The sequence below is a fragment of the Entelurus aequoreus genome, linkage group LG03 (genome assembly GCF_033978785.1).
Source record: "Entelurus aequoreus isolate RoL-2023_Sb linkage group LG03, RoL_Eaeq_v1.1, whole genome shotgun sequence".
NCBI classification, from domain to species: domain Eukaryota; kingdom Metazoa; phylum Chordata; class Actinopteri; order Syngnathiformes; family Syngnathidae; genus Entelurus; species Entelurus aequoreus.
The window spans coordinates 72,868,002-72,880,464 of NC_084733.1; the positions used below are offsets into that span (position 1 = coordinate 72,868,002).

At 37.2% G+C, this 12,463-nt stretch overlaps 1 protein-coding gene across 1 annotated transcript in view; it reads right to left on the bottom strand.

The window, feature by feature from the left end:
* Nucleotides 1-4,265: 4,265 nt before the first annotated feature.
* The window catches only part of LOC133646845 (diacylglycerol kinase zeta-like), a 32,666-nt gene continuing 24,468 nt past the window's right edge, over nucleotides 4,266-12,463 (bottom strand). The window contains exons 20-27 of the mRNA XM_062042669.1: nucleotides 9,635-9,834; nucleotides 9,462-9,562; nucleotides 9,297-9,388; nucleotides 9,174-9,228; nucleotides 9,066-9,106; nucleotides 8,855-8,997; nucleotides 8,737-8,777; nucleotides 4,266-5,265 (exon numbers count right to left, since the gene is read on the bottom strand). Of these exons, the coding sequence (XP_061898653.1) occupies nucleotides 5,195-5,265; nucleotides 8,737-8,777; nucleotides 8,855-8,997; nucleotides 9,066-9,106; nucleotides 9,174-9,228; nucleotides 9,297-9,388; nucleotides 9,462-9,562; nucleotides 9,635-9,834 (744 nt within the window). The 3' untranslated portion in view covers nucleotides 4,266-5,194. The remainder of the gene's footprint in view (nucleotides 5,266-8,736; nucleotides 8,778-8,854; nucleotides 8,998-9,065; nucleotides 9,107-9,173; nucleotides 9,229-9,296; nucleotides 9,389-9,461; nucleotides 9,563-9,634; nucleotides 9,835-12,463) is intronic.

Sequence of the window (12,463 nt, forward strand, 5' to 3'; positions counted from 1 at the left end):
GCATTTGTTTGTGAACAAGTGAATTAAGTTAAAAAGGCCTTAATGTGTGAACAAGTGAATTAGGTCAGAAAAAAATCATAATTTGTGAACAAGTGAATTGAGTTAAAAAGTCATAATTTGTGTACAAAGTAATTGAGTAAAAAGGCATTTGTTTGTGAACAAGTGAATTAAGTTAAAAAGGCCTTAATGTGTGAACAAGTGAATTAGGTTGGAGAGAAAAAAAATCATAATTTGTGAACAAGTGAATTGAGTTAAAAAGTCATAATTTGTGTGCAAATTAATTGAGTAAAAATGCATTTGTTTGTGAACAAGTGAGTTGAGTTAAAAAGTCATAATTTGTGAACAAATTAATTGAGTAAAAGGGCATTTGTTCGTGAACAAGTGAATTAAGTTAAAAAGGCCTTAATGTGTGAACAAGTTAATTAGGTTGGGGAAAAACATATCCTAATTTGTGAACAAGTGAATTGAGTTAAAAAGTCATAATTTGTGTACAAATTAATTGAGTAAAAATGCATTTGTTTTTGAACAAGTGAATTAAGTTAAAAAGATATTAACGTGTGATCAAGTGAATTAAGTTAATTTTGTATTGATGTGTAAACAAGTGAAATAAGTTAAAACGTTCTTATTGTGTGAAGTAGTCAATCAAAGTTAAAACGATTACACAGTCTGAATATGTGAAGTACTTTAAGAATCTACTGCAAAAACAGTAGTCAAAGATCCTCTAAGTGACAGTACCCCACTGTGGATTTTAAGAAATCTACTGCAAAAACAGCAGTCAAAGATCATCCATATGACAGGACCCCATTGTGTTTTTTAAGAATCTACTACAAAAACAGGAATCAAAGATTCTCTATTTGACAGGAGTGCTCTACTGTTTTTTAAGGACCTAATGCAAAAACAGTAGTCAAAGATCACACGAAAGGTAGGAGGACCTACAGCAAAAACTGGAGTCAAAGATTTTCTTTAAGACGGGAGCATTCTGCTGTTTTTAAGGACCTACAGTATCGCTGAAATAGTAGTCAAAGATCCTTTACAGACAAGAGCACTCTGCTGTTTTTAAGGATCTTCTGCAAAAAACAGTGGTCAAAGATCGATCCTCTGTACGACAGGACTTGTGTTTTCAAGAATACTCTGCAAAAAAAAAGATCAAAGATTCTCTATATAACAAGAACACTGTTGTTATTAAGGAATTATATGCTTTGCTAAAAAAAAGTAGTCAGAGATCCTCTATATAACAGGAGCACTCTGCTGTTGTGTGAACAAGTGAAATAAGTTACAAGGGTCATAATTTGTGAACAATTAAGTTAAATAGGTCTTAATGTGTGAACAGGTAAATCAAGTAAAAAAAAATCCTAAGTGTATTAATATAAAAATGATTTAATGTTTGAACAAGTGAATTTAGTTGAAAAAGGTCTTCATGTGTGAATAAGTGAATTAAGTGGATTAGGTTTTAGTGTGTGAATATGTAATTAAAGGTAGGTCTTAATGTTTGTGAATGAGTGAATCATGTGCTGCAGTGTTGGTTAATGTGTGAACTAGATCATCGTGTATTGAAGTGGATGAACAAGTTACTTAGCTCTGAACTGAGATGTGTGAACAAGTGAATTGTTATCAAAGTATTTGTGTAAGCGAATTCAGTCTCAATGTGTGAACTGGTAAATAATGTGTTGATTCTCGTGTAAATTGCATGTTAATAGGGCATGTAAATTGAATTAATTAGGTTCTAACATGTGAACGAGTGAATTCAATGAATGTCGTCCTAATGTGTGAACAAGTGAATTAGGTTAAAAAGTCATAATTTGTGAACAAACTGAGTAAAAAGGCATTTGTTTGTGAAGAAGTGAATTCAGTTAAAAAGGCCTTAATGTGTGAACAAGTGAATTAGGTTGAAATTTTTTTTTATCATAATTTGTGAACAAGTTAATTAAGTTAAAAATGCCTCAATGTGTGAACAAATGAATAAGGTTGGAAATAACAAATCATAATTTGTGAACAAGTGAATTAAGTTAAAAGGGTCTCAATGTGTGAACAAGTGAATTAGGTTGAAAAAAATATATATCATAATTTGTGAACAAGTGAATTAAGTTAAAAAGGTCTTAATGTGTGAACAAGTGAATTAGGTTGAAAAGGTCTTAACATGTGATCAAGTGAATTAAGTTAATTTCGTCTTCATGTGTAATCAAGTGAATTAGTAGGTTCATTAGGTCTTAATGTGTAAACAAGTAAATTAAGTAAAAAAAATTCTAAATGTATTAATCTAAAAAGGCCTTAATGTGTGAACAAGTGAATGTGTTATGTGTGAATATGTAACTAAAGGTAGGTCTTAATGTTTGTGAATGAGTGAATCATGTGCTGCAGTGTTGGTTAATGTGTGAACTAGTTCATTGTGTCTTGAAGTGGATGCAAGGCCTTAATGTGTGAACAAGTGAATGTGTTATGTGTGAATATGTAATTAAAGGTAGGTCTTAATGTTTGTGAATGAGTGAATCATGTGCTGCAGTGTTGGTTAATGTGTGAACTAGTTCATTGTGTCTTGAAGTGGATGAACAAGTTACTTAGGTCCTAACTGAGATGTGTGAACAAGTGAATTGTTATCAAAGTGTTTGTGTAAGTCAGGGGTCACCAACCTTTTTGAAACCAAGAGCTACTTCTTGGGTACTGATTAATGCGAAGGGCTACCAGTTAGATACACACTTAAATAAATTGCCAGAAGTAGCCAATTTGCTCAATTTACCTTTAACTCTGTTATTATTAATAATTAATGATATTTATCTTTGTGGAAACACTGATCATCTTAATGATTTCTCACAATAAATATATATAGAAACAGATAAATATCAATATGCAACACTTTATTTTTATATTTTCTCTAAGTGCACATTTTTCAAATTAAGACAGTCTTGTGAAATCACAATATCCCATTTTAACTAGCTAGCCACTAACATTTTTTAACAAATCATGAATTACTTTGCACCATGTTTGTACAAATAATAACTCATGTAAAATACAAAAGTAAACTCTCAAATTTTTAAATCATGTCACACTTTGAACTGGACACCAAATCTGTTATCTGTTTCTTTGTCAGTTAGTGGGAAGCCTGGCATTGCATGCTGTTAACTAGTGTGTTGTACTCTGGTGTGTAACTTGACACTGCAACTCTGAGGGAGTCTTGCAGATGTGCATCAGTGAGGCGTGTTCTGTGTTTGTTCTTGATGAAGTTCATGTCAGAAAAGGCTGATTCACAAAGATAAGATTTTTCCTCATTGTTTGATAAGGCCGTTTTTTTTAAAATAAAATAAAATAAGATAAATAAATAAAAAACATTTTCTTGGATAAAAAAGAAAGTAAAACAATATAAAAATAATTACATAAAAAAATAGTAATTAATGAAAATGTTAGTGGACCAGCAGCCTATACAATCATGTGTGCTTCAGGGACTGTGTCCCTTGCAGATGTGTTGTATTTGTTGTGGGAACCAGAATATTGGTAGCAGAAAGAAATAACCCCTTTTGTGTGATTGTGCATGGGGGAGGTTGTTTGGGTTGATGCACTGATTGAAAGTGTATCTTGTGTTTTTAAATTTTAAATTTTTTTTTTAGAACAGGCCCGCGGGCGACTCATCTGGTCTTTACGGGCGACCTGGTGCCCGCGGGCACCGCGTTGGTGACCCCTGGTGTAAGTGAATTCAGTCTCAATGTGTGAAGTAGTAAATAATGTGCTGATTCTTGTGTGAACAAGTAAACTGCATGTTAATAGGGCATGTTAATTGAATTAATTAGGTTCTAACATGTGAACGAGTGAATTCAATTAATGTAGTCCTAATGTGTGAACAAGTGAATTAGGTTAAAAAGTCATAATTTGTGAACAAATTAATTGAGTAAAAAGGCATTTGTTTGTGAAGAAGTGAATTCAGTTAAAAAGGCCTTAATGTGTGAACAAGTGAATTAGGTTGAAAAAAAAAATTAATCATAATTTGTGAACGAGTTAATTAAGTTAAAAATGCCTCAATGTGTGAACAAATGAATTAGGTTGGAAAAAACAAATCATAATTTGTGAACAAGTGAATTAAGTTAAAAAGGTCTTAATGTGTGAACAAGTGAATTAGGTTGAAAAAAATGTATATAATAATTTGTGAACACGTGAATTAAGTTAAAAAGGTCTTAATGTGTGAACAAGTGAATTATGTTGAAAAAAAAAATCATAATTAGTGAACAAGTGAATTAAGTTAAAAAGGTCTTAACATGTGATCAAGTGAATTAACTTAATTTCGTCTTCATGTGTGAGCAAGTAAATTAGGTTAATTAGGTTTTAATGTTTGAACAGGTAAATTAAGTTAAAAAAAATCCTAAGTGTATTAATCTAAAAAGTCCTTAATGTGTGAACAAGTGAATGTGTTATGTGTGAACAGGTAAATTAAGTAAAAAAAATCCAAAATGTATTAATCTAAAAAGTCCTTAATGTGTGAACAAGTGAATGTGTTCTGTGTGAATATGTAATCAAAGATAGGTCTTAATGGTTGTGAATGAGTGAATCATGTGCTGCAGTGTTGGTTAATGTGTGAACTAGTTCATTGTGTATTGAAGTGGATTTGTGTAGAATGTTGCGTGAATTACTTAATAATACGTTATAATGTGTGAACAAATTCATTTGGTTTTCAGGTTTGTCAAAAAGAGAAATACCCGTTGAAGTGCTATGGCTTGCCTAATAAATTTTGTGAGTTTAGTGCGTGAACAAGTAAATTACGTGTAAGTGTGTGAAGGAGTTAGTGTGCCTATTACATGTGAACAAGTGAACTGTGGTAAGTCACTGTGGCTAATTGTGTGTGAAAGAGTAAAATGATTGTGAACAAAACATGTGTAAGTTCATGAGTGGCAAGTAAATTGTGTTAATTAATGACGTGATGAATGACTGAATCATTGGCATCCATTTTTAATTAAAGTTAAACTTAATTAAATCATTCAAAGGATAAATAATGTACACAAAGGAAGTTCTCCTTACTTAGTTTACTGTTTCATAATTAAATGTGAAATATAATGTTTAATAACAATGTTTATTATTACGATTTAAAATCATGTTCCATGACATTAGCTTGAGTTGACATGCGTGACATCACTTCCTGCTGAATGGACATCAAAGATTATACGAGATCGGAAACGTCGTCCACTGGCGAAAGCGTCTTAGGGTCATGTGGTCTTTAATCAGGAAGTGGAGGTCGGCCTGTGTCGCTCGCGTCTTGAGTGTGGACGCACGCCATCGTGTCGTCTTCTAGAAACCAGAGACAATGAGATCATTTCATTTAATTTTTTTATTTATCTCCTTCTTTGATGTGCATCTTTGATAGATAGACAATTAAACCTCAGCAACTAAACACACATTTACACACCAATGCCTGATAAGGAGCAGGATGAAGAAAAATATTATATTTTCCTGCCACCTTCAACATAATACGTAGTCTTATTTAATGTATATAGCATACAAACCAAACAAATATATCCAAATATAATGAAAACAAATGAAAAACACACAAAAAAACACAACAAGTGCAAAACTTCATGAAGCACAAACCGAACAAAAAAAGTAATATACACTTCACGGGATGATACAAAACAAATACAAAACCAGACAAAAAAAAAAAAGTAAAATAATCAATATAAAGCAAAATGTAAACACTTATGGCTGTCCATATGATCTTATTGTTCTATCTTTATATTATTTTTTCAATTGGAATATATTTTTACAGTCTTTTACCCCATTGTAAAGAGTTCCATAGTTTAACCCCCACCACTGATATACCCATTTGTTTTAAAGTTGTTCTTGAATACTGATGTTTGAAATGACTTTTTCTTCTACACTCTGTATTCTCAGAAGTGATGACAAACATTATTTGTAAATTTGCTGGTCATGTGTTACTTTTAGCCTTAAACATAACACATAATGTCTGTAACTTTACTAGCTCCTGTAGTTTCAATAAACCAGAATTAATAAATAATACGTTAGTGTGTTCTAAGTAATCTACTTTATGAATAATCCTTATAGCTCTTTTCTGTAGTTGATACAGAGAAAGTTGCGGTGCACAAGCAATACAATTTGAAACGTCATTATACAACTAGACATGCTGAGGAGTATGCAAAATACCAGGGAGATGAGAGAGTGAACCGGGTTGCAAATTTTAAAACCAGTCTACTGAGGCAACAAGATTTCGTCAAGAAAGCAAGCGAAAAGAGCGATGCAGCAGTCAAAGCTAGCTACATGGTGAGTGAGATGGTTGCTAGGGCGGGAAAGCCATTCAAAGAAGGTGAATTCATTAAAAAGTGCATGTTAGATTTTTTTTAAGAAATCTTTTCTTGCGGCCCAGTCTCACCCAGTTTCTGCATCCAGTGGCCCCCAAGTAAATTGAGTTTGAGACCCCTGTTCTACACTCTGTATTCTCAGAAGTGATGACAAACATTTTTTGTAAATTTGCTGGTCATGTTTTACTTTTAGCCTTAAACATAACACATAATGTCTGTAACTTTACAAGCTCCTGTAGTTTCAATAAACCAGAATTAATAAATAATACGTTAGTGTGTTCTAAGTAATCTACTTTATGAATAATCCTTATAGCTCTTTTCTGTAGTTGATACAATGCCTTTATGTTACTCTTATATGTGTTCCCCCACACTTCCACACAGTAGCTGATATATGGCAATATAAGTGCACAATACAATATACGCATTGCCCTGTAATCTAACACATATTTTACCTTGTTTAATATAAAAATACTCTTAGACATCTTTTTCCGTACATGTGCAACATGAGATTTCCATGTCAGACCGTCATCCAGTATCACTTCTAAAAATCTAAGTTCAGAAACCCTTTCAATATCAATTCCATCTATTGACAGTTTGATCGTTTCCTCCCTTTTCCTTTAACAAAAAATCATAAACTTTTTTTTTTTCACATTTAACGATAATTTATTGACATCAAACCATCTCTTAAAGGCCTACTGAAATGATTTTTTAAAATTTAAACGGGGATAGCAGATCCATTCTACGTGCCATATTTTTGCTGAAAGGATTTAGTAGAGAACATCGACGATAAAGTTCGCAACTTTTGGTCGCTGATAAAAAAAGCCTTGCCTGTACCGGAAGTAGCGTGACGTCACAGGTTGAAAGGCTCCTCACATTTCCCCATGGTTTACAATGCAGCCAGAGCGATTCGGACCGAGAAAGCGACGATTACCCCATTAATTTGAGCCAGGATGAAAGATTTGTAGATGAGGAACGTGAGAGTGAAGGACTAGAGTGTAGTGCAGGACGTATCTTTTTTCGCTCTGACCGCAACTTAGGTACAAGGGTTCATTGGATTCCACACTTTCTCCTTTTTCTATTGTAGATCACGGATTTGTATTTTAAACCACCTCGGATACTATATCCTCTTGAAAATGAGAGTCGAGAACGCAAAATGGACATTCACAGGACTTTTATCTCCACGACAATACATCGGCGAAGCTCTTTAGCTACGGAGCTAATGTGATAGCACATCGGGCTTAAATGCAGATAGAAACAAAAGAAATAAACCCCTGACTGGAAGGATAGACAGAAAATCAACAATACTATTAAACCATGGACATGTAAATAAACGGTTAATGCTTTCCAGCCTGGCGAAGCTTAACAATGCTGTTGCTAACGACGCCATAGAAGCTAACTTAGCAACGGCCTCTACAGAGCTATGCTAAAGACATTAGCTATCCACCTACACCAGCCCTCATCTGCTCATCAACACCTGTGCTCACCTGCGTTCCAGCGATCGACGGAGCGACGATCATAGATGCGGTCGGCGGCGCCGGAGACGGAGGAAGTAAAGGTGAGGTCGGCGGCTAGCGCGTCTGCTATCCATCTCAAAGTCCTCCTGGTTGTGTTGCTACAGCCCGCCGCTAATACACCGATCCCACCTACAACTTTCTTCTTTGCGGTCTTCATTGTTCATTAAACAAATTGCAAAAGATTCACCAACACAGATGTCCAGAATACTGTGGAATTTTGAGATGAAAACAGAGCTTTTTGTATTGGATTCAATGGTGTACCAATACTTCCGGTTCAACGATTGACGTCACGCGCATACGTTATCATACATAGACGTTTTCAACCGGAAGTTTAGGGGGAAATTTAAAATTGCACTTTATAAGTTAACCCGGCCGTATTGGCATGTGTTGCAATGTTAAGATTTCATCATTGATATATAAACTATCAGACTGCGTGGTCGGTAGTAGTGGGTTTCAGTAGGCCTTTAAGTTTAATCATTTCCTGTTCAATAATGTTTGATAACACTTTAAAAGTCATGTCCCGAACTATAAAAGTTGGTGTCGTCCGCAAATAATACAAATTTCAATAACTTCGATACCTCACATATATCATTAATATAAAAAATAAACTATTTTGGTCCCAAAACCAAACCATGTGGAATTCCACATTCAATCCTCATTTGTTCAGATGTATTACCCACAAAATCCACATACTCTTGTCTATTATCTAAATAACTTCTTAGCCAGTCTAAAACTACTCCTCTCACACCAAATTAATACAACTTGGACAATAATATAGAATGATCTATAGTGTCAAATGCTTTTTTAAGATCGATAAACACCCCTATAGTGTATTTCTTATTATCAGACGCCATCATGTGTTTTGATTGGCGTCAACAGGAAGAGGAGGAAACACTTCCTTTTTTACAGGAAGCAGGCTTAGACATGTGTACCTTCATCATCAGTGTGAAGCGAGGCGGCGTCGGCCGAAGAGCTGGCGAGAGAGAAGACGGACGCTTGTTAAGGCGCGAAAAACTATTTAGGGGCGTGGCTAATGAAGAAAGAGAACACCTGCAGAGGAGCTGGTCCTGGCGCTCGTCGGGGTGCACCAGGTCAGGCATGATGGGCGGGGCCAATGTCTCCTTGATGACGATCTCCGGGTCCAGGATGAAGAGCTCGTCCTGGCAAACGTCGCTCACCAAGTTGAGGTGCTCCTGGAAGACACTTCCTGTTAGCGTTCGGACAGGGGGCGGGGCCACCCCAACCGCCCGCCATGTCGTACCTGAGCTCTGTCGATGCGGTAGAAGCGGTCAGCGGTGGTACCTGAAAAACAAACATGGCTGTCAGTCACCGGTGGGGGAGACGAAGGCGCAGCTGAAAGTTAACGCACAGTCCAGGAAGCACCAGTTGATTGACAGCTTGTCGCTCGCCGCGGCTGCGCCTTCCTGAGGAGACACGACACACACTTGACACTTCACACTGGCGTGCAAGGCCACACGTGTCCGAGTCAGACCTGGTCTGAGTCGTTGTGAAGACGCTGGATGAGGAGGCGACACGTCTCCAGGTCGCTGTCCCCGGGCACACTCACCACGCCCAGAGGCACCGCTGCACCAACAGAGTGTCACCTCCTTGTTTTAGAAGATCTTTGTCATCGTGCTGGATGGATTAGTGGACTCACATGACTCCTTCAGCAGGTCTTTGTCGTAATGGAGAGTTTGGTAGGCGGCCATGTTGATCTTGTTTACTTGAACCTCTAGCTTCTCAGGGACCGGCTGCTGACTACACACACACACACACACACACATTGACTACCATGATAGCGTGAGGGTAAACGCTAATGACTCCGCCTACTTGTTGAGGTGCGCCATGGAGAACCTCCTCTTGGACTTCTGGACCATGTTCGCCCGGTTCTTTAGGCTGATGTGGATGACGGAGGGCGCCAGCTTGCACGGCTCACCGTCCACCTGTACGGGGATGACTTTGTTGGTGGTCAGCGTCACCTCCTTGCACTGCTGCAGCCTCTCGCCGTGACCTCCGACCTGCAGCGTGGCCTGGACGCACACACATCACTGGCCTGAGGATTGACATGCTAACATGCTAAGCTACATTGTGCTGTTTCACTACACTAGTAAGTTGCACTAGTATGTCACACTGCTATGCTACACTACTAAGTTACACTGGAATGTTACACTGCTATGCTACACTACTAAGTTACAGTGGAATGTTGCACTGCTATGCTACACTACTAAGTTACACTGGAATGTTACACTGCTATGCTACACTACTAAGTTACACTGGAATGTTACACTGCTATGCTACACTGCTATGCTACACTACTAAGTTACACTGGAATGTTGCACTGTTATCCTACACTACTAAGTTACACTGGAATGTTACACTGCTATCCTACACTACTAAGTTACACTGGAATGTTACACTGCTGTGTGACACTACTAAGTTACACTGGAATGTTACACTGCTATCCTACACTACTAAGTTACACTGGAATGTTACACTGCTGTGTGACACTACTAAGTTACACTGGAATGTTACACTGTTACCATACACTACTAAGTTACACTGGAATGTTACACTGCTGTGTGACACTACTAAATTACACTGGAATGTTGCACTGTTATGATACACTACTAAGTTACACTGGAATGTTACACTGCTATGCTACACTGCTATGCTACACTGCTATGCTACACTACTAAGTTACACTGGAATGTTACACTGCTATGCTACACTACTAAGTTACACTGGAATGTTGCACTGTTATCCTACACTACTAAGTTACACTGGAATGTTACACTGCTGTGTGACACTACTAAGTTACACTGGAATGTTGCACTGTTATGATACACTACTAAGTTACACTGGAATGTTACACTGCTGTGCGACACTACTAAGTTACACTGGAATGTTGCACTGCTATGCTACACTACTAAGTTACACTGGAATGTTGCACTGCTATGCTACACTACTAAGTTACACTGGAATGTTGCACTGTTATGATACACTACTAAGTTACACTGGAATGTTACACTGCTATGCTACACTACTAAGTTACACTGGAATGTTACACTGCTATGCTACACTACTAAGTTACACTGGAATGTTACACTGCTATGCTACACTACTAAGTTACACTGGAATGTTACAATGCTATGCTACACTACTAAGTTACACTGGAACGTTACACTGCTATCCTACACTATTAAGTTACACTAGAATGTTACACTGCTGTGTGACACTACTAAGTTACACTGGAATGTTGCACTGTTATGATACACTATTAAGTTACACTGGAATGTTACACTGCTATCCTACACTACTAAGTTACACTGGAATGTTACACTGCTGTGTGACACTACTAAGTTACACTGGAATGTTACACTGTTACCCTACACTACTAAGTTACACTGGAATGTTACACTGCTGTGTGACACTACTAAGTTACACTGGAATATTGCACTGTTATGATATACTACTAAGTTACACTGGAATGTTACACTGCTGTGCAACACTACTAAGTTACACTGGAATGTTGCACTGTTATGATACACTACTAAGTTACACTGGAATGTTACACTGCTATGCTACACTACTAAGTTACACTGGAATGTTACACTGTTATGCTACACTACTAAGTTACACTGGAATGTTGCACTGTTATCCTACACTACTAAGTTACACTGGAATCTTACACTGTTGTGTGACACTACTAAGATACACTGGAATGTTGCACTGTTATGATACACTACTAAGTTACACTGGAATGTTACACTGCTGTGCGACACTACTAAGTTACACTGGAATGTTGCACTGCTATGCTACACTACTAAGTTACACTGGAATGTTGCACTGCTATGCTACACTACTAAGTTACACTGGAATGTTGCACTGTTATGATACACTACTAAGTTACACTGGAATATTACACTGCTATGCTACACTACTAAGTTACACTGGCATGTTACACTGCTATGCTACACTACTAAGTTACACTGGAATGTTACACTGCTATGCTACACTACTAAGTTACACTGGAATGTCGCACTGCTATGCTACACTACTAAGTTACACTGGAATGTTACACTGCTATGCTACACTACTAAGTAACACTGGAATGTCGCACTGCTATGCTACACTACTAAGTTACACTGGAATGTTACACTGCTATGCTACACTACTAAGTTAGACTGGAATGTTACACTGCTATGCTACACTACTAAGTTACACTGGAATGTTGCACTGTTATCCTACACTACTAAGTTACACTGGAATGTTGCACTGTTATGATACACTACTAAGTTACACTGGAATGTTACACTGCTATGTGACACTACTAAGTTACACTGGAACGTTGCACTGTTATGATACACTACTAAGTTACACTGGAATGTTACACTGCTATGCTACACTACTAAGTGACACTGGAATGTTACACTGCTGTGTGACACTACTAAGTTACACTGGAACATTGCACTGTTATGATACAGTACTAAGCAGAGGTGGGACCAAGTCATTGCTTTGCAAGTCACAAGTAAGTCTCAAGTCTTTGCCCTCAAGTCTCGAGTCAAGTCCCGAGTCAAGACAGGCAAGTCCCGAGTCAAGTCCAAAGTCAAGACTGGAAAGTCTCAAGTCAAGTCACAAGTCATGCATTTTGAGTTTAGA